This window comes from Cetorhinus maximus, chromosome 11 (assembly GCF_964194155.1).
Source record: "Cetorhinus maximus chromosome 11, sCetMax3.hap1.1, whole genome shotgun sequence".
Lineage (NCBI taxonomy): Eukaryota > Metazoa > Chordata > Chondrichthyes > Lamniformes > Cetorhinidae > Cetorhinus > Cetorhinus maximus.
This window is the reverse complement of record NC_135889.1, coordinates 52,276,197-52,302,250: the sequence shown is the minus strand read 5'-3', so window position 1 is coordinate 52,302,250 and position 26,054 is coordinate 52,276,197. Positions and strand designations below refer to the sequence as shown.

Genomic DNA, 26,054 nt, shown 5'->3' with positions numbered 1-26,054 from the left:
ACATCCATTATATATAACGAGACTGATTAAAATGAGGGACTGTCAAAGGGAATTGAAATAAATTGCGGAAATTCAAACCAGGAGCAACATATATTCAGGTAATTTAATATCCAATACAGAAAGCTGACTAAAGAGCTGTCACATTGAAGCTGCAAAGGATGAGGAATAAGTGTGTTACAACTTTGGTATGAACTGGCAAATTGTCATTTCAGAAGTTCTTTAAAAAATAATGATGTATTTACCTACAACCTGACTGAAAGCACTTGGTGAACTTTCGTCAAGGTACCTGACAAAAATAAATTGGGAAACTCCATACTGGAACCACTAGGTGGTGCTATGTCATAAACTAAAGATAAGTTCTCCAGAATGCAACAGAAAGTTGAAAAGCTCAACAATCAAATGACCATCTTTTCATTCCGTCCTTCCATATTTATGAGTCTATTAAGAAACAATAATATTGGGTAAGGCATATTGTCGTATCTCCATTACATCATACTAATCCTTAACAGCTGAAAACAACCAAATAAAATACGTTTGTGAAGATATCATTAAGTGATCACTTCACACTTGATACATTTTGGAGCCTTCCGGTAACCTATAAAACTAACCAGAGAGAATATTATCTGATTACAAAAAAAAGTAAAATACTTCAAAAACTATGTAAATCTCTCCGCACCTCAGAAAACTCTCACAGCATAAAATAACATTTCTAAATTAAGGAATCGAATGAAGAAAAGATAGAAACCTGGTTTTAACCTAATGCAACCAGAAAAAAAAAGGAGCAGATGTGGGTCAGATGTGCAAATTACACACCGCCTGATTTACAATTCCGTTGAAGTCACTGGAGCGTAAAGATGGGCAGGAATAAATCTGGTGAAAGATGAATGCCATGTCACCAGATACACTGGAGAGAATAGAGGGTGAAATGTAGAGACAGTTCCAATCGTTCTGGACCAAACTGCTTTCATTGACCGACAAACATTCTTCCATTCCTGTCCTAACAGAAAATCTTAGTCAAACTGTCTCCCACAAACTGTTCACTCATTATACAAGCAACTATAAACAATCAGCAGAATTTCTCCTGGCGCTCCACCCCATGAACAACCCCAACTTTAATGTTCATCCACCAAAGAGAAATAGTTCAATATAAACCAGCAAGTTACTCGATTTGTTAAATCCTCAAAAGTTTAATAATGAACTGAGGAGGAAATGTTGAATTCAGTGCAATGCCGATGAAATAGGGAAATATTATCCATTAAGAAAGCTGAGATTTACAGACTGTAGATCTGATCCATGCTCTGTACTGGGTTAACTGATCTGACCGGTGGTGTTACTATTGGTTTCATTACCCCTGGGATAGGGAGAGGAAAAAACATGAGTTCTCAAGGTCAATTAATTTATCTTCAAATGCCATACCCTACCAACTACAATACTGGCCTCATCCACTGCTCAATTCACTGTACCCTCATCACCCATCTACCAAAAATCTCTATTAATAAGGATTCATGACCAACATTCATGTGCTTTCCTCACCCTTACATACCTAAGCACTGTAGAAAGCCTCACACTGATAACTCACACAAACTGGCAACTGTTCAACCATCAAAGCCACATAACAAACATATTGCATAACACACATTGACACACTTCCTATTCTTGCAGGAGAAGGCGGCAAAAAAAAAGGGGACAGCAGGAAATAATTTGGAGGGGAGCAAGACCGTCTGTATGTTTTAACTCCTATGGAGGAGACAATGCTGCCCATATGAGGGAGGACATCAGTGAGGCCATCACCACCAGCGGGGCTGCAGCGATTGATGATGAAGGTATCCACATTCCGAATCTTCTTTCTTTCATCTTACTTACCCTTCAGCCATCAATTGCTTCTGACTGAGAAGCTTCTGATGGTGTAAACATGCATTTCATCTCTCCCCTCACCACAGCCCGATGTTTTTTTTTCATTTCAAATTCTCAAGAACTGGAACTTCTCCTGACAGTGGAATGAGAGTGAGAGCAAGAAGACGACAGTGAAGATCAAGAGATACTGTCACTCGATCTTATACTCACAGCCACCGGCCCAGATACTGAGATTGCATGTATCTTAGAGGATAAGATAGAGGGGAGCTGAATGTGGTGAGACACTGGGCACAAATGCGCAAAGACCAAGGTGGGGGCAGGGGAATAGCACAGGTGCCAACTCATTACAGGGTGAGGAACACTAGTTTTGCTGCCAAGATCTCAGATGAGAGCATCAGTGGGCCAGGCTACAGAAGGAGGCTGATGGACATACACTATCAAATGCTTGGTGCACTGGAAAGCCTGCAGCAAAGCCTGTATTCAATGGCAAGAAGCACGGACGAATCCAGCACCAACTTAGCACTTGGATTTGCACAGAGCTTGAAGCTCATCCTTCTGAACATAAAGCAGGTGGCCACCTCCACCTGCACATCTGTGGAACCAATCATACTGCAGCATCTGATGGCTGATATCATTGCTTCATTGTCAGTATAAGCAGCATCCACCCAACACTGTAGAACTGCAGTAGAAACTCAGACTGAAGACTCAAGCTGAGACTGCTGCCATCACGGCTGTGTTTACCACGCCAACAGGTTACCAGGATTGTCAGCCTGGGCGACTGGCAGTGGCTCCATGGTGCACGCACCTGCCATCCTCTCTCAGGATGACAGCATTTGTCCTCTTACCACAGCCATTCTGCCAACACCTTTGCCAGCCTGGCAGCCCAGACTGCTGCCTCCAAGGGCGAGATGGTGAAGTCTGAAGGAGGGCCTTCTCGGGTCACAACTGCTCGAGGTTGTTCTGTGAAACCACCTGCAGCTTACACAAGTGAAAGTCAGCAACCACTGGGGAAGCACCTTGTAGGAACCCCAGGAGATGCAAAGGCACACAGATGATTAGTTTATTTTCTGATTCAATCTATAATTTAAATCAGAACTGGCATTCTGTGTTAGTTTTTATTTTTCCATTGTGGAAAAGAAAACAATATGATGGTCAATAATAGAGGAGAGGGAAGGAGTGTGAGACTATTGGTGAATGGGGAGTGTGGCTGAGGTTATTGGTATTGTTCATGATTTATTTGGTCACAAAGACCCTGGGTAGAAGACGCTGTCTACATTGTTGCCTCCCTTCCTCTTCCCGTTCCTCCACTTTCTCCTCCACTTCTACTTTGGCCTCATCTACTTACATAAGAGCATAAGCAATAGGAGCTGGAGTTGGACATTTGGCCCCTTGAATCTGCTCTGCCATTCAATAGGATCATGGCTGAATTTCTACCTCAACTCCACATACCTCCATATCCCTCAATTCCCTTCATACCCAATGGCCTATGTCTTGAATATGCTCAATGGCTGAGCATCCATGGCTCTCTGGGGTAGAAGATTCCCAACCCTATAAGTGTAAAGAAATTTCTTATCATCTCAGTCCGAGTTGGCCACCCCCTTATTTGGAAAATGTGACATTGTGTTCTTGGGCTGGATTTTCAATCTTCATTTCTGGGTCCTGCCCTTGCATCAAGTCAGTGATGCGAGTGATTTTCAAATGCAGAGAGTGTAATTGGCCTGGGGCGAGTTCTCTAATTCGGGAAACAGCAGGATGCACATGAACTGAGCAGACTGCGTGCCCATAGTTCTCCATAACGTTTTCAGAGCAAATGGCCAGTTGCATCACTGAGAAATCAGCCACCATCACATATGGGGCACAATTGAGAAGTGGGCATCACTGAGCAGCGCAACATCGCATGTCAGTGGCAGGCTGGATGAGATGAGGGAGGCCAGGCTGCTCAGACAACATTCTCTCATCCTGCAGGAAAAGAGAGCGCAAAACTCGTGCAAACTGTCTCAACCTGGTGGTGGTGTGGTGGACCTGCACAACCTGGTACCGATGGACGAGGCAGCGCTGGATATTGCAAGGGTGCCATCGTGGCGGTTCATTGGCAATGGCGGGATGGGAGGTTGTGAGTAACCAGGTCACTTGACTGCTCTATCCTCAGGTAAAAGACATGGCAGAAACTCTTGCCCAGTGTATGCTGAGGCTCCTCGACTGCTGTAATCTATTGGGTTGGTTGTGCTGAGGCACCTGCTGAGTAGCCAGTGTACTCATTACCATCTTCTTGTTTCTCCCACATGTAGCAGCACGGGAGCTGAGTGGCCCTGCCCAGTTGTTGTTGGCCTCCTCGGCGGAGGAAACTCCACTGAGCCAGTACCCATCACAGCATACGTCTGCAACATCCGCCAGCACAGACCACAGACACATTCACCTCAGTTGGACCTCAGTCAAGCTTAGAATGGGGAACACTGGGTGAGCAGCACATCATGAGTAAGCAGGAGGAGAGTGAGGCAGAGTCAGCTGTGGGCAGTCTCCCCTTAGTGGACAAAGGGCAGGGACAGCCATGGTCCGATGGGTGAAGATGCTCAACCCTGGGTGTCACAAATAAGGAGGGTTTTTTGGAGCATCAGAAGCAGATCAGTTCTCGAATGTAAGGGATTCCTGAGGCATGTTGAGAGAGCAGTTAATAAAGCATATAATATCTTAGGCTTTATTAATAGAGGCATTGAGTACAAGAGTAAGGAGGTCATGTTGAACTCATATAAGACACTGGTTAGGCCTAATCTGGAGTACTGCGTCCAGTTCTGGGCGCCATACTTGGAGAAGAATGTGAAGGCATTGGAGAGAGTACAGAGGAGATTCACAAGAATGATTCCAGGGCTAAAGAACTGTAGCTATGGGGATAGATTGGAGAGGTTGGGATTGTTTCCCTTGGAGAAAAGAAGACTGAGTGGAGACTTGAAGGAGGTATTCAAGATCCTGAGGGGTATGGACAGGGTAAATAGTGAGAGACTGTTCCCACTCAAGAGAACATCAAGAACTAAAGGGCACAGATTCAAAATAATTGGAAAATAGAGTAAGTGTGGTGTGGGGAAAACATTTTTCACCCAGAGGGTGGTTGGAGTCTGGAACAAACTTGCTGAAAGGGTGGCAGAGGCAGGCTTGATTGAGATATTCAAAAGGAAATTGGTTTGCTACCTGAAAAGAAAGAATGTGCAAGGTTATGGGGATAAGGCAGGGGAGTGGGACTAGGTGGAATGTTCTTTCAGAGAGCCAGTGCAGACTCAATGGGCTGAATGGCTCCTTCTGCACTGCAAAGATTCTGTGATTCTATGATTATGGGTCCGGGGCAGTCAATGGAGGAGCCCATGCAGGCCATTGGCTGGGGGATTTGAACGTGTGAGCTTCACCACTGAGATAATCGCCAATATCTTGGAGAGCCAAATGCAACATCACCCTGGACTGCTCAGTCTCTGTGATGGCACAGAGGGGCTTACAGTGGATGCCAACTGGTGGCTTCATCCAGCATGCCAGGGTGCCATGAAAGGGCTGAGGTAGGCAGAGAGGCTGAGGAGGGGGTCACACACTGCTCAGGGGGCACAAGGGTCCTCCCTCATCTCCTCAGCCACTCTGACTCAGGGCCCAACCTTGCTGCAGTGCTCTGTGACAGAAGCTTCCATTGAAATGTGCAGGCCAGCAGTATGTGGAGGAGCTCTCATGAGCACCTCCAAGATGAGGGTGGAAGCCACAGGCATCTTAGTTGGATGTAGAGAAAATGGAGCAGGCTGCCTCCACCTCATCCTCAGCCATGGGGTAGGGTGGGGGCGAACCTCCATAGAAGCGGGCATGAACGCAAGGCGCCACACCATTGATAGCACTTAATTATTTGGGTCACCTGAGTGAAATTCTCTCAATTTGCTTGTTCATTTATTTTTCCTATGATGATAATTGCTGATGTTTTCAATCATACTTTTGAGTTATTAATGTTTGATGTCAAAAGTGAATTGAAGGTTATGGTGGGTGTGTCAGTCCTCGGCTTGGTACGGTTCCATGGTCTGTGATGTAGGAGGATGTTGACAGTGGAGACACCATTCTCAATGTCTTTGAGTGAGAATGAGATTACTCAGATGTGCGTCCATGCTGTATAATTTCTCTCCCTAATAGAAGTTGCGTTGCAGCATCTTCTGTCATAGGGATGAGAGGTGCTCATGTGAAACATTACTGTATTAGCTTGACCCTTATGACCATGCCAGCCTGCTGATCGCCATGAGGCCTGGGGTGGCCTTAGCGGTCTTTCTCCAATGCCTGGACACCAGGTTTTCTACAGTGACCCCCTTCATTCTCCTCTTTCTCTTCTTTTTCCTGCTCCTTGTCTTCTTCCAAGGAAAAATGATGTTCCAGGTCCTCCTCTTCATCCAGCTCCAGGCCTCTTTGTATAGTCATGTTGTGCAGCATGCAGCAAATGACCAACTGCCTGGATAGGCACAGTCTCCTTTAGTACCGAGCTACAGGTAGCTGACTCTTGGGTGGTAGACCTGATGTCTTGATAGCACTTTCTTCCCTTTTCAACTCCTTACTGTGCTCTTCTGGCCTCCTCTTGACCAGGAGGCTGTATCTGCTGAAGCTTCTCCTGACTACTCTGTCCAATGTCAGAGCTGCCTGTTCCCATTTCCCCTCCCTTGCCAGCCACTCTTTGGCTCACCAGGACTTTCTCTGCCAACCTTTGCTGCCCAAGCGATGCCAGCAGCCTCATGTACTTATGGAGCCTCTCAGCTCCGGCGGTGGCAACTCTGTGTCACTGGTTGAGCATCTGCATGTTTTTCACTTAAGTATATTGACCAGTGCATCCAATAGCCCTCTTGGTTCCCCATTATGTTCATGACAGCTGTGCCTTGACATGTCCCAGATGCTGCATTTTCCTTGTGCCTCCCGATTGACAATATAGAACTACTCCTCTCATGCCCTTTAATGATCTCAACAACAAGCTCAATGACCATTTAAGATAGGTTCCCAGTTCCCTACTCCCACCCTCCCTTTGAGGTTTGTGATGTGTTCCGGAAGCATCGAGATTGAGTGGCACCTTCTGGGAATGTGGTTTTCAGCGTGTGCTTGCACCCACCAGCAATTGAAAACCCAGGCCCTAGATTCCTCATTCAGGGAGAATATTTTCTCAGCATCTATCCTGTCAAGCCCCTTAAGAATTTTATATTTCAGTTAGATCATCTCTCATTCTTCCAAACTCCAGGGAATATAGGCCTAGTCTACTCAATCTCTTCACATGGGATAAATCAGTCCCCTCGTCTAACTCATTAATATAGTTTGTAATATAAGTTTTGCCTCCTCCACTTCCTCATGCTCCTGCTCCTCATCTTGTTGCCTGATGGGTGGTGGCAAGGGTTGTACCTTTATAATGACAAGGCTGTGCAGCGTGTAGCATGTGGTCATAAATCTTCAGTCACTCAGCTGAGTAATGCAGCGGTCCTCCAAATCAGCTCCAGCACTGGAAGCATTACTTGAGGACATTGACAGAGACTTTATAACATTTCTTGTGGCAGCATTACTCTTATCGTAGGTCAGCTCTATGCATGGGCATCGTTTCCGGACCAGAGTCGTGAACTAAGTCATGAGTGGATAAACCTAGTTGACCTGTAGCTGCTCTTTAATATGCCCTGATGGTTGAAATAGCACCGAGGACTTCGGCAGAATGAATGGATTTTGACTGCTAGCATGATATTGGGTTTGGATCCACATTTGTGATTATACACCAGCTACATACAGAGGGAGTGGAATCCTTCTTGCTTCAGGACAACGGCAGAGTTGCGTATGATAGACAGCATGATGTGCCTGCTCTGAATACTGCCAGCAGGTGTTAGGAACACCTACAAAGAACTTTACAAATATGGTGCATTTCAAGTTGGAAGAGAGCACTCACAACATTTTGCCTCATAGGGCCCTCATAGGGCCCCAAAAACAGGCACCGACAGAGCTTAATTTATCCCTTAGTGTCTTCATAAAAGTCAGGAGGAAAAAGAAGTGAGAATTGAAAATGAAAATGAATAATTATAATGATGGTGAATAGCAGTGTCATGTTGATGTCTCAGTTGACTCAGTGGTATGAGTCCTTTTTCTGAGTTATAAGATCTTGCATTCAAGTCTCAGTCGAAGACTAGAGCTGTAATCTAGGGCTGGATTTTATGTAGAGGTGGTAGCCCCTCCTCTGGATTATAAATTGGCCGCAAGCCTGCCTCTGCTTGGCCGGGAAACTCCAAGCTAATTATATGGCCATTGGGCTGCTCATTGGCGCAGGGCAAGACTTGATCGATGTTCCTATCTGGAAAGAAGCCTCACCTCTGGGTTCTGCTGGTCTATCAAATGGCCGGCAGCTCTTTAGTCCCAGTGTTGCCATTGGGAGCAGGCAGTACCCCCACCATGCCAAGGGAGGAACCATGGAGCTGGATTAGAAAGTTAGTGGGGGTTTTGGCAGGGCCAGTCTGGCAAGTCGTGATGAAGGGGGCTGGAGGATCAGATTCAGGGAGGTGGTGGGGGAGGGGTGGAACATGGGGAAGTACCGTGGGAAGTGCCTCTGTTGGGTATGGGGTGCCTAAACAGGATAGTCCCTCTTATCACAAAAAGGCTGCCAGTGTGCTGGCAAATACCAGGCAACATAAAGGCCTCAGATGGCGCAAGGGTGGGTGGTTCACCTGACGCCTAAGCCTCATTGGTAAAAATACCCATGGAGGCAGTGCCGCCACCACTGCACCCGATCTTACTTTACCCTTGTGCCTGCTGGGTGGGGGAGGGGTGTAAAATTCCACCCCTCAGTCTGAGGGAGCACTACATTGTGATGTTTACTGTACTGATGCCTCTCTTGTCTGTTCCTATTGCATTATTTGAATAGGAGCAGTGGGATTCTTCCAGCGTCCTGCTCAAAATTTATCTCCCATTGAATACCACCAAAGAGCAGATTAACTAATTGTGTATCTCATTGCTGTTTCTGAGACTTTCTTGTACATAAATTGGTTGCCATGTTAACTTACATAATAAAAGTCATTGTATTTTAAAAAAAACATAATTGGCTGTGCAGCATTTTGGTACAATGCAAGGCTTTAAAAAGGCATTGTAGAAATCTAAGTTTAAGTTCTTCCTTCTATTCTGTAAAATATCGAATTCACCCCTATGATATTGTTCACATTTCTGGAACAAACCTAGTAATGCAATTTTGCCTGTGCTGTAACCTCAATTCATCATAGGACCAATGGAAATAGTGCAAAAGTAATAGGCAAAGTAGTTACAAAAATATTAAAGAGGACATTAATTTTCATTTAGTAATGAATGAAGTAGGGGAGGTCTTATGGCACAGTGGCTGGTGTCCCTGCCTCTGAGCCAGAAGCTCTGGGTTCAAGTCCCCATCTAGGACTTGATGGCCAAGTTAGATACACTCATAACGTGGCCAAACAGATTGAGTATCAACTTGTAAATCCTTCCAACATATGCCAATGGCAGGCAGTAAGAGCAGGAGAGATCCCTGTTAAGCCATGTGAAGGAAGGAAATTGGAGCCTCTACCATAGCTCCAGTCTACAATACACATGTAAAAGTGTATGTTGCCACAGCAAGTTGGACTCCTTGGTCGGGGGCTAGTGGCTAGATGGCTGGTGTGGATCAGATTGTTGCCAACAACATTGGGTTAAATCTCTATCCTGGTTGGAGTGGATTTGGGACCTGCTTCCTTGCCCTACCCATGGTGGAAATCATGGTGCTGCGGGTCAGACCTGCCTTAGTTTGGAGAACTGAAGAGGAATGCATGAAGTAATTTAAATCCAAAGATTTTCCATAGAATTAACAGAATACACAAACAATACCAGTGAAACACTCTCAGAACTCAATAAGGTGAGTCATTGCAGAGTCATGAAGAAATTGTCATCATGAGTGCATAGGAAGGAATTTATCAAAGTAAATCAACATCAAAGATTGAAATTACTGTCAACAGCTACAACTAGTGCTTACATTTCTTTAAAAAAAACATCATTTCCATTTTGTCACCGGCATGTTCAGTTATTTTCTCTCCTTTAGTTCCTTCTATGCCATGTTCCTACACAGCGAGATGGTGAGCAGGCAAAATGTGTCCTCGTGTACTCATGCACTGTTTGACCCAGCCATTGTGAAGTATATGAGTGTGGCTAGAATCACCCTCTTATATCTCCATATTATTATTCAACCAACAAAGAAACTTTGATTTAAAAACTCTCAAATGGGGACTTGTTGTCTAACATCATACCAATGTACCCAGAGTTTTAATACATTGCTACCAGGCCGCTCCCATCAGGGTGCCTCTGGCAGACATTTTCTCCTAAAAGAAAGTGTCCCACTTATCACACAGTGTGGTCAGAGTTCTGATAGCCAATACAATAGTGACATGATTGAACTTTGTGAAGAACAGGATAAAAATCAATCTCAAACAATTAAATTTGAAAATGTTCCAGGTTTAAATTCTGCCAATGTTTTCCATCAACGTTAATGCAATTATTATGGAAAATACAGCACAGAAATCAACAACTAGAAGTCAAACAGAAAAGGGTTTACATTCTAAAACTGACTGAAATGTAAGAAAGTAAAGACAATTTTGGAAATTTCTTATTAATATAAAAGCACAATAAATTGCCTAATGTGTGAAAGCTATTTTTAAAATGCTATAACACACCTTTGTTGTCGAAAGTCGGAGGTCTCGGATTGAGAAGCTTCCTCTATAAGAGGAGTTATTATTTTTTCTGCTATATCTGTCAGAACAGAGAAGGTTGGCTCCACAATAAAATCAATAAAACCTGTTTGAAATAAAAAGTTCTATATTACTAACAGCTCACAGCTAGATAAGCAGATTTCCCCAAGTATGAATTAAGATTTAAACAGTATTATGTGCTTTTGAATGTCATGACTCACTAACTCTGCAAAGTTAGATCCTGCAGAACTGTATGACCTTTAAATTTCTTCTTATGGTATGGAATAGTCAAATGTGGAAAATGAAGCATTGTTAAAACAGACTAAAGATATTTTGAACATTCAAAATACAGAAACTCTAAAAATATCAACAATTGAAATTTCACCGAATTGTATAATTGTTGCTATGAAAGGATACAATGTGTGCTCATGCATAATAATATAAACGGCAATGATAGAATGCTACATTCTATCCACTTTCCGGTATGCCACAGAGACCTGGACAATAAGTAAAAATATGTGGAAGAAAATAGAGGCCTTTGAAATGTGGATGCTAAGACACATGCTTAAAGTTCCATATGTAGACCATAAGACAAATGAAGAGATGCTTGAAATTGCAAGAGCAAAAAGAACTTTAAAAGTGGCATGCAGAAAAGAAAATGTCAGTATTTCAGCCATTTGGTCGGAGCTGAAAAGCTACAGAGATCTATTCCAGAGGTAAATGTGGAGGGCGTCATGTTATTATAATGATATAATCCTTGGGTTTATTTACCATACAAGACACAAGGCACTAGTCTCTCATAAGTGATTGGGTAAACACATTGTGGGTTCATTTATTAAGGCTAGGCACATGAGGACAGTTATACATAGATATAAAGCTTGAAGACATCGGAGCTGTGTGTCTGTGCTCTGCTCAAAGCAAAGATGAAACTAAGACTGGATCCCATGACACACTTCCCTTCTAGTGATGTTATGCTGATATCCCTTAAAAACATATTACAACTGCCCCCTTTCTTTTTAAGATGCTTTCCTCCATTCCAAAGAAGCATAACTATTTACAATACATGTTCATGTTTAGTTACCATTACATAAGTGCATAGAACTGATGAATCTATGAGTCTCTAAAGCCTAAAGGTAATCTGCCCAGATCTTGTGATGGTAACCTTGTCTGGAGGTTTCTTTAATTGCTCACAGTAATCTGTGGGATTGTCATTCTTAATTGTTGTTTCTGGTTGCATTAAGATCATGCCGTAGATGCAATAGGGCTGTATGGGCTCAGGAGCTGAAATGGATCTGATTTGACCTTGGTTATGCCTCACTGTTGCGCCTATGTGTGTGATTACTTCATAGGACCTTGGTTCTGAAAGAATCCTTGTTACCTCGACTGGTTGCCATGTACCTTCTGTGGGATCCTAGATGTGAACTTGTTGTCCTAACTGTCAACTTGGAAATTCTGTACCTGCAGTTTTGTCGTGCACATTGGTCACCTTCTCTTTTAGTTTTAAAAGCTATTCCCCAGTTTCTGAGAGAATAGGGTGGATAAGAGTAGGTAAATTTATACACACTGGATTGTCAACCACGAGCTCGGCGGTGATGGAATAGTTGCACTTAAAGTTGTTGCTGTCAGATGTAATATTGCGATGTGTAGATCTTGCTTAGTCTGTCTACATTTGAGAATTAGTGATGTCAATGTGCGAATAATCCATTCAGCTAAGCCTTTAGATCCAGGGTAATGAGTAGAAGAAGTAATGTGATTGATATTCCACTTCTCACACATATCCTTAAATAGTTTATGGATAAATTGCAGACCATTATCTGTAATGTTCTCTCTAGGCACTCCAAATAAACTGAAAATAGCACTTAGTGTGTGCTACAGCTGTGCTTGGCGTATTGTGCAATTGTTGAATAATGGGGTATTTGGTAGAGTAGTCGATAATGATGATGAAGTTAGTGTCATGGACCTGAAAGAGATCAGATGCGATTTTGGACCAAGGATGGGTAGGGATTTCATGTAGAATGAATGGTGCTTTGTGCTGACTTGGCATACGCTCCTGACATGTTTCGCACTTCTTGATGATGACTTCAATGACGGGCAATAGACTGTCGCTCTTGCAAGTCTTCTCATCTGATCTATGCCATGTGTGAGTGATGAAGTTGTTGAAGAATATCAGGTCACAAAGATTCCAGTGTGAGGTCCTGCCTGCCTTTAGAAATGACTCCCTGAGAGATGCCTAGCTCATCCCAATAAGGCCAAAATGGTCTCACATGTTCGTGGACATGCTGAGTTGAATCAGGCCATCTTGCAATGATGGTTTTCTGGTTTCTGTACCGTAGAATCTGTCACTGTTTCTTCTTGCAACTGCTGGCATTTGCGTTGTGCAAAATGTACCAGATCAATTTGGAGAGCGTCTTCAAGTTCAATGTCAATGAAGTCAACTTGTAGATATAAAGGTACATCTTCTGTTTTTGCTGGGTTAGGCAATCTGCTAAGTGCATCCAATGTGAGCATCAAGTTGCCTGGCTTGTACCTAATCTCACAATCGCAACCTTGAATCTTTATCAAGAGACGCTTCAATCTTGGCGGTGCACTAGTCAATGGTTTCCCCCAGTCATCTCCAGTGGTTTGTGGACAGTCTGTGCCATAAATCTTATGCCAAATAGATAGGTATGAAAAGACATGATTCCAAATGCTAAAGCTAATGCTTCCTGCTCAGTGTTGGAGCAGTTGGACTGGGTTATGGACAGAGATTTAAAAGCAAATGCAATTAGTTTTCCTTTTTGTAGGATGCATGCTCTCAGGACTTTCTGTGAGGCATCTATCTCGAGGGCAGTTTGTCTCTCAAGGATTGTAAAATTGCAATGTTGATACTTCTGATAATGACTTTTTCTGTACTTCAAATAGGTATTGATGGTCTTTTTGCCACAGGAAAGGTGCATTCTTTCTCAACAGTTCCCTTAGCAATTAAAATTTTTGAGCAAAATTGAGAATATATTAAAGAGATCTGGACACCTTCAAAGATCCTCCTTATCTTCAGGAGTTGGCATGACTTTAATATCCTCTACTTTATTTGGATCAGGACATATGCCGGCACTGGAATAAATAGAACTGAAGAAATTGAGATCTCTTGCGCGTTGATGTGCCGCTTGCATCAATAAGTGCACATTATAGTCATGTTCTTGCTTTGTTCCTCCCACAACAGCTATATTGCCTGTGATACAGATGCATCCCGGTACAATGCATGTTGTGCAGTCCATGTGAGCTTGAAAGAGATCTTGACTGACAGATAGCATGAAAGGAAGTTGTTGAAAACAGTATCGTCCAAACGTTGTACAAAATGTAGTAAGCTATTGGGACTTCTTGATGAGATGTACTGACTAGTAACCATGTTTGGCATCAAGCATTGAGAAGAATTACACACTCGCAAATCTTGGATGTAACTCTTCTAGTGTGGGTCTTTCATAAGGGCAACATTTCAAAGCTGTGCTTAAGTGTCATGCATTGAGGCATATTCTCAATGATCCGTCCTTCTTTAAGACACACGTGATTGAGCTATACCAATCTGTGTGCTCTTGTACTCTTCTCATGATTCCGTCTTTCTCTATTTGGTGCAGTTCGACTTCAATTTGTCTTGTAAATGGATACTGCACTTAACTGTTGAATTAATTGACGGACTTGCATTCTCCTGCAAGTATAATGTTGCTGCTCAGTTGAAACTGCCAATTTTGTTGAAACATTCTGGATATTTCAATGTTAAGTCATGAACTGAGGTGATGGAAGTAGTTTCTGAGGATGATCTGTCTTGTGATATCTGACTGATTCCATGGATGTTACTAGTGTGAGGTCTCAACATGCCGGTAGACCTGTAATTACTGGGCTTTAGTTTCCATGATGTAGAATATCTTTGACACCCAGGGGGATTGATTGTATTTGCACTCCAGGACTATGGAGCCTGCACACGGAATAAATGAACCATTGTATGCTGCAAGTTTCACAACAGTAGATTTCACCATGACCTTCCACATCTGTGGATACACATCTTTTAGAATTTGCAGAGGTTGTATGTTAGCACTTGCCCTGTGTCAATCTTGGCCAATAACAAATAGTTACCAACTTCCTTAGGAGAGATAATTTGAATATTGGCAAACTCGGACAGTGAAATAGTACCTATGTTTTCCACAAGATTGATGGTGTGAATCATGTGTTCGCCACTCTTCATCATCATGCACATCATCATCATTTTTGGGTTTGTCAAGCTCCTTGTATATGTTTCTGATGGGATGCCAGATGGTCATTCTTATTGCTTAAAGGTGCCCATTGTGTATGGTCTGTTTTGGATCAGTGCACGACTCTTTGTAGCTGCATCAACGTTTGCTCTAGTGCACTGCCACTGCCAATGGCTCTTTCTGCCGCATTGGTGAAAGGCTGGGCATTTCCTTGGTGCATGCAGGAGGCCACACCTTCCACATTTCTTGCTAGGTTTGGGTGTTCCAGTGAGTGCATCAACAATTTTTTAAAAATTCATTCACAGAATGTGGGTGTCGCTGGCTGGGCCAGCATTTATTGCCCATCCCTAGTTGCCCTTGAGAAGCTGGCCTTCTAGAACCGCTGCAGTCCATGTGATGTAGGTACACCCACATGTTGTTAGGAAGGGAGTTCCAGGATTTGGACCCAGCCACAGTGAAGGAATGGCGATATAACTCCAAGTCAGGATGGTAAGTGACCTGCAGGGGAACTTCCAGGTGGTGGTGTTCCCATCTATCTGCTGTCCTTGTCCTAGATGGTAGTAGTCGTGGGTTTGGAAGGTGCTGTTGAAGGAACCTTGGCAAATTCCTGCAGTGCATCTTGTAGACGGTACACACTGCTGCTACTGTGTGTGGTTGGTGGAGGGAGTGAATGTTTGTGAATGGGGTGCCAATCAAATGGGCTGATTTATCCTGGATGGTGTCAAGCTTCTTGAGTGTTGTGGGGTCTGCACTCATCCAGGTAAGTGGAGGGTATTCCATCACACTCCTGACTTGTGCCTTGTAGATGGTGGACAGGCTTTGGGTAGTCAGGAGCTGAGTTACTCGTCACACGATTCCTAGCCTCTGGCCTGCTCTTGTAACCACAGTATTTATATGGCTAGTCCAATTCAGTTTCTGGTCAATGGTAATCCCCAGGATGTTGATAGTGGGGGATTCAGTGATGGTAATGCCATTAAACATCAAGGTTTGATGGTTGGATTCTCTCTTGTTGGAGATGGTCATTGCCTGACACTTGTGTGGCACGAATGTTACTTGCCATTTGTCAGTTCAAGCCTGGATATTGTCCAAGTCTTGCTGAATTTGGATATGGACTACTTAAGCATCTAAGGAGTTGGGAATGTTGCTGAACATTGTGCAATCATCAGCGAATTGGGGTTGTACTTAGGACCTGTAAGCTTTGTTGACCTGCGAGGATTGCTTCAAACCTACGTCCATCCTTGAGTTGCTCTTAGATGCTATATGTTTTGGTCCTGTCTATCAGATCTTTCTGGAATGCTTCCATGGGAGTGGATGTGATCACCAATTCAATAATTCAGCCTGCGAGCTCTGTGTTTGAAAAATCACAATATGTATCCTTCTCTCTGCATCTGCTGACAAAGTGGTGTACGGATTCTGTAGGCTGTTGTCAAAGTGACATGAACTCTAGTTGATAAATACAGAAGTTTAACCTTATTTCTGAACTGGTCTTCCAATGTAGTCCATATCTTCTGGCGATCTTTTAGTTCCACTTCTGTTAATCCTGATGTGTTCAGCCTGCACAGATCTTCATTCCCAATTACTAGGCAAATTTTTATGGTTTGCTTGTCTGGTTCAGACACACCTGAATCAAGAAATCATAGCTCTGTACACTGTTTAAACATTTTGAATTTGGATAGTAGGTCAGCTGTGCCCCAATTCAAACTGGGGAATTTTATAGACATTCTGGCAATATCCCTTTGACCTTCCTTCTTCTGTAGTACCTGGGATGTGTGTTGCCGTAGCCGCTTTTCCGCGCTCTTCCGAAGCTCCACCCATGAAGACAAGTTGTGGTGGGAACATGCCACGGAGCAATGGTGTCTTTGCTTTTAATTTGTTTTATTGTTCAGCATCTGCCGAAGCCACCCATTATAAATGTAACCATCTCAGGCCCAATTTTTATGATTTTTTTTTTTTGTTTGACTCTCCCCTGCTCGTTATTGATCCAACCCACACCGTGGTCACTCGCCTCTCCCGACTGGGCTAACCCGGTGCTGGTCCTCTCGACGCATTGTCCCACACAAGGAATTGACAGGCTATGTGCTGCAATCTCACCATGAGGGGTCCGTCTGCTTGCCAGCTCTTTATTTGAGCACTATCTTGACACTTGTGTCTTCAAAGATTTTCTTCACAGTCATCCATGCTGTGTTCTCAACACTCTCCGATGCTGCGACTCTGTTTCAACCTGACCAAAATGTTAAGGGTCGTCTCTTGCCATGTCACCTGATCTAAGGCTGTTCACTATGTCATACCTGTACTTAATCTTGCTGCCGCCTGCCTTACCACTGCTGATCACCAAGCTGTGTTATTAGAATGATATAATCCTTGGGCTGATTTACTGTGCAAGACACAAGGCACCAATCACTCATAAGGGATTTGGTAAACACACTGTGGGTTGATTTATTAATACTAGGTACATGAGAACAGTTATACTTAGGTATAAAGCTTGAAGATATCAGAGCTGTGTGTGCGCTCTGCTCAAAGCAAATGTGAAACAAAGACAGGGTCACATGACACATTTCCCTTCTAGTGATGTCATGCTGATATCCCTTAAAGGCACATTACAACAGACGGCAGCAGAACGAGGTGTTGACCGAGTCGCACTTGGATGACAGATGTCACAGAGTGGTTGCAGGCAAGATACAGTGGATGTGCAAGGATAGTGCAAGACACATGAGCATGACCTACCATGACAGCAGATCTCCTGGTAGGAGTAGCTACAAGCAGAGAGAGACAGACGGACAGACAGAATGATAGGTTGAAGGGGACAGAACACAGCTGGTTTCAGCAGTTCTGCTTATCAGTAATTCTGAGGCTTTATTCCATTGTCATCCTGGATACTGCAAGAATATGATGATTGCACAATGTTCATCACCATTTGCAACTCAGCACCATTTGCACCAATGCACAGTGGTGGCAGAAGTGTGTATCATCTACAAGATGCACTGCAGCAACTCACTAACGCTCCTTTGACAACACCTTCCAAACCTGCAACCTCTACCATCTAGAAAGACAAGGGCAACAGATGCATGGGAACACCACCACCTGCAAGTTCTCTGCCAAAACACACATCATCCTGACTTGGAGCTATGGTTGGGATTTTCCGGTCCCACCCGTGGCATGAATAGGTATGGGCAGCACTGGAAAATTTGGAGAGCAGCCTAAAGCCTGTTGACTTTGGGCAAGAATTTTGATGAAACCAGAAAATCCTGCCCTATATCATTATTCCTTCACTGTTGCTGGGTCAAAATCCTGGAACACCCTCTCTAACAGCACTGTGGATGTACCTATGCCACATGGACTGCAGTGGTTCTAGAAGGCGGCTCACCTCCACCTTCTTAAGGGCAATTATAGATGGGCAACAAATGCTGGCCTAGCCAGTGAGGCCCACATCCCATGAAAGAATAAAAAAAAATTACAGAACATATACAATTTTCTTGCAGTTTGATGAAAATAATGAATATAAGGTATTAATAAAAATAAAAACAAAAAACTGCGGATGCTGGAAATCCAAAACAAAAACAGAATTACCTGGAAAAACTCAGCAGGTCTGGCAGCATTGGCAGAGAAGAATAAAGTTGATGTTTTGAGTCCTCATGACCCTTCAACAGAACTGTTGAAGGGTCATGAGGACTCGAAATGTCAACTTTATTCTTCTCCGCCGATGCTGCCAGACCTGAGTTTTCCCAGGTAATTCTGTTTTTGTTTTGAATATAAGGTATTGTTTGGTGTGGTGTTCTAGGAACAGTGGTCTTATGGTGCAGTGGTCCAGGAGTTCTCGGTTCAATTACCACTTCAGGACTTGATGGACACGGAAAGTGTATTTATAACGTGGCCAAGCAGGTTGATAATCAGCCTACAAATCTTTCCAATACAGCTGATGGCAAATGGTAAGAGCGGGAGAGTATTCTGGTCAGCCATACTGCAGAAGGTAACAGAAAACCACAGCAGTGGTTTGCCAGACATAATCATGGACCAATGCAATGGAAGTCCATGGTTGCCAATGCCATCTTAGGGCATGGTACCTGGAGGAGGGGGTGTTTTAGGAAAAAATATTTTCCCTGGTAATGAAAGACACATACGTCATTACGATCTTTATCACAAGAAAGAAAACTTCTGTAACATGTTGACAGTGATATGATGTTCAGTACATAGGGATCTCTTAAACCTGTTCAAGATATGCTGATGGTCATTAATAGATTCTGGTAACTAACTTCAACATTTGGTTTTCTCCGCATCTTCCTATCCTAAGGTCATCTTTCTAGTCCCAGGGCCAAGAAACACAGGGAGATTTATGATCATTGAAATCTTGCGTGGCTGATCTCCCAAGGTTTATGTAATTAGATATCTGTAACCCAGACTGGATCTGCCAGTGAGAGTTCACTGTCAATGAGGTTCAGAAAATACAGCTGAAGCTCTGTGACCATTACTTAAAGGGGCTACATATTTCTTGTTGGTCAATATAGGCAGGCAAGGTGTCGATTTCACAATCCACTACCCCTGTTTAAAGGCATTGGGGATAGGAGAAATCAGAGGCATTGATGGGGGGAGAAAATCAAGAATATTGGAGGGAAGATCAGAGAAGTTGGTGGGGGTGATCAGATGGAAGTATTGGAGGGGGGAAATCAGAGGTGTCAGAGGAGAGATGGGATGGGTGGTTGGGTGGGAGATTGTGTCCCGGGATTTTTGATTGCAGGAAGCTTGGATGTGGAAGCAGGTAAGTCGATTCAGCAGGGAAGGGGAAGGGCAATTGAAAAGTACTTATCTGCTGGATCCAGCAGTGCTCACCTCCCTTTAGCTATTGGGCTTCCCAAGGCCTAGGAAACCTGGCCCACAAGGGTAACATTCAAAATAGAAATTGAATATGATGATGCACGAACCTCAATATATAGTATTTAAATGACTAACCAACCTCCTGGAGGCCTGCTGTCTGGCCTCCATTAAAACCTAAAGTGCACAGGTTGGCGATGAGTTAGGGTGAGGTCTAAGATTTTTATATCCCACCCAATCCAAAGACACCCATTTTTGATGGTTAATATTCCCATCATTATTTCCAGTGGCCATGCAGCAACAGAGTGCGACTAGCTTTGAGGAAATTCCTGGGATAGAGTCACAAGGTGAACACCAGGGTGAAGCACCTAGGTAAAAATAGACTAGCCCCATACACCAAGCACTTTTAGTGCTGCTTTACATTACTGAAAAGCAGAACAAACCATAACAACAACTTGTATTATATACCTCCTTTAACATATTAGAATGCCCCAAGGTATTTCACAGGTTTTATAATCCTGATAGGGACCGTTAATATTTAAAAAGAAATCCAAACACCTTGTTTTAACCAATAGGACGACACCACAGGATTTCACTTTTTTTTAACAAAATACAAATGTCATTGTATATAAAAGAATTAAACAAAGCAAGCACTATTAACTTAACAATATAGTTTATAACTACGCATGCTATGCACTCAGGGTTACTTCTTACTTCTTCCAAGAATTCTCTTATAAGACCTATCAGTCTTAAAGTTATTTGCTTCTGTAGGGATCACCCATAAGTATTCCACAATCGCTGGAAAATTTTCCTCAGCTTCAGCTGTTCTCAGAGGTTAAATTTCATTTACCCTCTCTTGATTATGGATGCCCTAGCTCCTTGTTCTGGTTACTTTCCAATACTTCCAAGCTATTCTGCTGGTTACTTTCTTTTGCAGTAAGACACTGTGAAGCCTACTGTAGATTCTCTCACTAGCTTCAAACTAGGTAATCTTTCAGCTTCTCTTCCTCACAAAATCAATGAGTTAGTGTTTTATTCTGCTTACAGTGCAGGTCTGCTTAACTGTCATTATTTTGGCTAATGTCTCTCAATGAGCTACAAACCATATGAGGTCCAAACTGCAACCAAAAACCTCCCCAAGAAAACACACAGATAAATTGAAACCAGGGAGCCTTCCTAAGCTCCACCATCTCCATGACAATGTAGTCTGCTCTGGACTAACCTCAACCTGCCCTTTAGATTAATTATACCTCATTTATAATTTCCTCTTTGACCTAATGAAGTAAATGTGGGTTTTATAACCTTTGGGGGTTTACTGAATGCTTTTAAACTAATTTAACCCTAATTCCTAAAATAAAATCACCTCTCTGGACTGTCCTTACTGCAAGGAGGGCAGACATCATGTCTCCTACTCTTCAACTAAGTAAGCCTACCTGCTGTTTCATAGCTCTCTCTCTTCTATTCTGGCTTTTTTATCCTACAAACTTAAAGTTATATTCCTAAAACTACAAATATTCTAAATAACTAAAAGATATATTCTAAAGCACATAAACCATGACCTAGGTATTCACAACACAGGAGAATTAGCACATTTGACACTGGGCTAAATATGGAGATATTAGGGCAGTTGACCAAAAACTTGGTCTAAGAGGTTTTAAGGAGCATCTTAAGGAAGAAAGAGAGGAAAAAAGTCGAAGACTTCATGGAGGAACTTCCAGAGTTTAGGGCCTTTGCAATTGAAGACATGGTTGCCAATGATGGTGCAATTAAAATCAAAGATGTGCAAGAGACCACAATTAGAGGAGTACAGATAACTCAGAGGGCTGAGGAGGAGGTTACAGAGTCAGGGAGGGATAAGACATGAATGGACTTGAAAACAAAGATGAGGACTCTAAAATCAACGCATTGCATAACCCAGAGCTAACTAGATCAGTGAGCCCAGGGTTGAAAGGTGAAACAAACTTGATACAATTCAGGACATGGGAGACAAAGTTTTGGATGACCTCAAGTCTATGAAGGGTCGATATGGAAGACTAACTGGGATTGCAATGGAATAGTCAAGTTAAGAGTTAACAAAGGCATGGATGAGGGTTTCATCAGCAGATGAGCTGAGGCAAGGGCAGTATCAGGCAATCTTACAGAGTTGGAAATAGGCAGTCTTACTGATGATGCAGATATGTGGATGGAGCTCATCTTGGGGTCAAATATAACATCAAGATTGATAACAATCTGGTTTAGTACTTAGTCTGTCCAGGGAAAGAGATGGAATCGATGGCTAGGGAATTTGTGGCTGCGGCCAAAGACAATGGCTTTGGTTTTCCCAATATTTAACTGGAGAAAGCTTCTGTTCATCCAGTACTAGGGTTGGATAGCAGTCTGACAATTTAGAGGTAGGAGAAAGGTCGAGAAAGATGGTGGTGAGATAGAGCTGGGTGTCATCAGCATACACGTGAAAACTGATGCTGTGTTTTCAGAAGATGTCACTGAGGGGCAGCATGTAAATGAGAAATAGAAGGAAGCAAGGATGGATCCTTGGGGGCCACCCGAGGTAATGGTGTGGGAGCAGGAAGACAAGCCATTGCAAGTGATTCTTTGGCTACAATTACATGGATAAGAAAGCAATTATGTGAGAGCAATCCCACCCAGCTGGTGACAGTGGAGAGTTGTTGGAGTAAAGGCTTGCAGGCAGTTTGAAGGGATGAGAAGGAAAAGCTTACCTTTATCACATTCACACAGGAAGTCATTTGTGACTTCAATAAGAATCTTTTGAGCACTATGGCAGGAGTGGAAATCTGAAGGCTAAGACTTAAACATGAAGTTTTGGGAAACATGAGCACGGATTTGAGAAGTGACAACATGTACGAGGACTTTGGAAAGGAAGAGGAGGTTGGCGATGTGGCAGAATTGCAAGGACAGAATGGCCAAGGTTTGTTTGTTTGAGGAGATGTTATGACAGCAGATTTGAAGGAAAGGAGACAGTGCCTGAGAAGTGAGACCATTTACAATGTCAGCTATCGTGGGTGCCAGAAAGGGAAGTTGGATGACCAGGTTCGAGAAGGCAGGAGGTGGGTCTCGTGAACAAGCTGTGCTCAGAGAAGACATGAGGGAAGATTAGGTATAAACTAGAGAAAGATGCAAGTTTAAGGCTAAAGCACGGGGAGCAAACCTTAAAACAAGTTTGGTCAGGTGGGCTGGGGAAGAGCAGGAAGCAGCAGCGACAGCTGATTGGATGGTCTGAATCTTAGGTTCAAAGAAATCCAGGAGCTTCTCAAACTTTTTGTTAGAGGAGAGGGTGAAGGAGACAAGGAAGAGGGGTTTAAGTCGAGCAGTGGAGAAAAGCTGTTGGGTTATCTTTGTGCTCTGGGGTGATCTTGGAATAGTGAATAACTTTGACAGGCGAGACCAGGACCCAATAAACAGAAAATTGTCTCTCAACAACAATACACACAGGTTCCCGGACATCATGCTTAAACATACTTACCGATCTGAGACTGAGCCACCATTGTTGATTTTCGATCACACAGTGGGGAAAACGGCAACCCTAAGTCTGCTTCACTATCACCCTGTATAGAAAATGGTATATATTCAAAATTAAAGAAAACATTACATTGTCAAATAATAGTTATATATTCTTGAATGAAGGATAGGTAACAATAGTAAATGCTGATCTGCATGTGTATTTGGTGGGGCACAGGGGTGAGAAGGAAAGGCTTTCTGTTATTTCCTATGCATCTAGCCCTGGCACCAAAGCTATATTGGCACCAACTTGATTAGATGTAAATAATAACATGCATTTGTTGTGAGAAAAGTATATGTAGACCAATATTAAATAGTAATGGTTTGAAATGCAGGCCATTCAGTATTGGCACATTCGCAGGACACAATGAAATTGTAACCTAAATCTAGCTGATGATATCAATTTTTCCCCTTCCACAGTGCTGACTGGGCAGGGGAAAATAAAATAATTTTTTTGCTGCTGTGATTTCAAAAGGTTTTAACTGAGTGTTTAATGATACATAATTAGTACCAGATCAGATTTAAAAATATTGTTGTATTTTTCTGCAGTTGCGATTTTAAGTGGAAAAAGTTGATACCAATATAAAGCAAGGAACACTGTCTACTTTTCTGTTAAAAATAGTAAAGAGAAGAAAATATAGTTTATAGTTAACTGGTGGGCCAGATTATCATTAACTTTGTACAAAGGGCAGTTTATTGGCTTAGAGATCTCAGCCATTGTCACTAAATCTTCACATCACTTCCATCCAATTATGTGGCTTATCTAGGTCATAAGGCATTGGTTAACATGACATAAAATGGTTAAACTTGGACATTTCTTGGAGACCTCAAACAATAGTTACATGACCAATCACAAACATTAATAGAAGCCATTAACACTAATATTTAAAAGAAATTGAAATTTAAAACTACATTAAAATTTAATATTTAATTTAATTTCAATTTCTTTTTGGATAAATGCTTAAGTTCTATAAATAATCATCTGTATTGATTTTAATTGTCAATCCTGGGATGATTAATAATGCATTTAGAACATGTGCCCTGTCCAAATTAATGTCCTGCATTCAGAATGGTGTTGGAGACAGAATTACATCATCCATGGGGCCTTGTATCCTCCTTCTACACTGCTATTCCTCAAGTCACTATAATTGGATGTACTGCTGCTTAGAACAGAAAATGATGATGTGAACTAGATACAAGGCAACATTCGGCTAAGTAATGTATACCAATAGATAATATGATTAATTATCATTAAGTTATATCCTGAAAATGTAAAGTTAGCATTAAACTAAATCACTGTTCGCAAGATTGGTAAATGACAAAGCAAAAAACACGGGGTCAATTTGAACCTAGGACAGACACTGGGCGATTGCACAATTACTCAATGCTCTCGGCAACAGCTCCAAAGCATTTTGAGAGCTGGGGCTCATTTACATTTGATGGGCGAACTGCACGTGTTGAACCAATTCTCACAGGCAGATGACCAATAATGATAAGCGGGAAGTTCTGTGTCTCACTGCAGAGCTGAGCCAGGAGCTTTATCGATGAGGCAAGAGTAGCAGAAAACATGTGACTGGATTGGCAGCATGTATCAAGATTTTTGAATACCATGAATGCCCGCCTGTACTTTAGAATTGTTTTGGGGTCCTATGTGTGTGATCACATCCTGATTAGCATTTTAGAATTGCAGGTGTCTTGGCTGCCCATGCAGAGGCTCCATGGAAACAGACAGGAACAGGGCAGTAATTATACCTCCACAATTTTATAGGCACTAAAATCCCATTTTCACGGGGCTGAGGGAGTTAAAATCTATCTCATGGTATTACAGCAGTCCTGTGTGCTAGGAGACCAAGTGCGGAATAGAGGGAGAGCTGAATTAGGAGAATAGGCCTTGACTAATTTCTCCCTGAGCTAATGCACTTTTAAATTTATTAGTGGAGACAGAGGCAGCTATTCAGTGAACCAGCCTCATTAAGATACCAGGTTTGAATCAATGACATTTAAATGAAAGCCTAACACAATTCAATATTATTCTATTATTCTATATTTCCTCTCAAGTGCTTATTTGAAATAAAAGAAAGGATATCTCCATTGGTGAAGGAACTCTTATGTCGCTTTTGTGTGTTTTATTTGCAATGTTAACAATAAAATATGAGCGTAGTTTCTGAAATTTTCATTATTTAATTTTCCTAAATATTTTGAAGAGCCAACTTTATTTTATTCTTTTCCTTGTATTGGTTGATAAAGTGCCTAAAGCACAGTATTTCATGCTTCCTTTACAAAGGAGGTGAGTCAGGGAAGTATCTGTAGCCTTCAGACCATGGGCCAATTTTCACCTTTAGTGTTCCTGCTGCAGATTCATAAGCTCATATTGGGAATTGAATATTCCTCCCTTCCAAATGATTTTGCATTGGGTAAAGAGACATTTTATTTTCATTAGTACAAAGTTTAAATTGCCTATCTACCTGTGAGTGAGTGATGAAAACTCTCCTGGATTGTCCAGGTTAGCTGAACAAATTTTTGCCAACTGTGGCAAAGAAACTTGGAACACAAGTTTGGCACTGTCTCTGGTTGACAAACCAGTGTTACTCTCCTTCCCTGATAAGAGTACAATATCAAGTATCAAGCTACGCACATATTGTTTAAATAGGTGACTGATAATATTAGTAAACATGGCCAGGACTATCAAAATTTCTGTACTGACACATTTGACCAATGTCACTGCACTTCTGCATTTCCCAAAATGGCCAAAAAGGCCATCCACCCAACTCAGATGGCAGTAAAAAGATTGGGGTGAGATTTTAACTCATTTAAATCCCATCCATTTACACAGTGTTAAAATTGGGCCCTGAATTTATGTTTCAATATTTTGATGGATGAAATCCATGGAAGATTTAGCATGGCAAGGATTTAAATTGTATGCTGCATCTTGACTGGGTGCATTTCTTAGGCATGG

General features: G+C 42.4%; 1 protein-coding gene across 5 annotated transcripts in view; it reads right to left on the bottom strand.

The window, feature by feature from the left end:
* Positions 1 to 26,054, bottom strand: part of pde1a (phosphodiesterase 1A, calmodulin-dependent) — a 628,668-nt gene that overhangs the window by 41,703 nt on the left and 560,911 nt on the right. For all 5 annotated transcript variants that reach the window (XM_078551925.1, XM_078551927.1, XM_078551926.1 and 2 more), the window contains 2 exons: positions 23,064 to 23,145; positions 10,539 to 10,659 (listed from right to left, as the gene is read on the bottom strand). In XM_078551925.1, the coding sequence (XP_078408051.1) occupies positions 10,539 to 10,659; positions 23,064 to 23,145 (203 nt within the window). The remainder of the gene's footprint in view (positions 1 to 10,538; positions 10,660 to 23,063; positions 23,146 to 26,054) is intronic.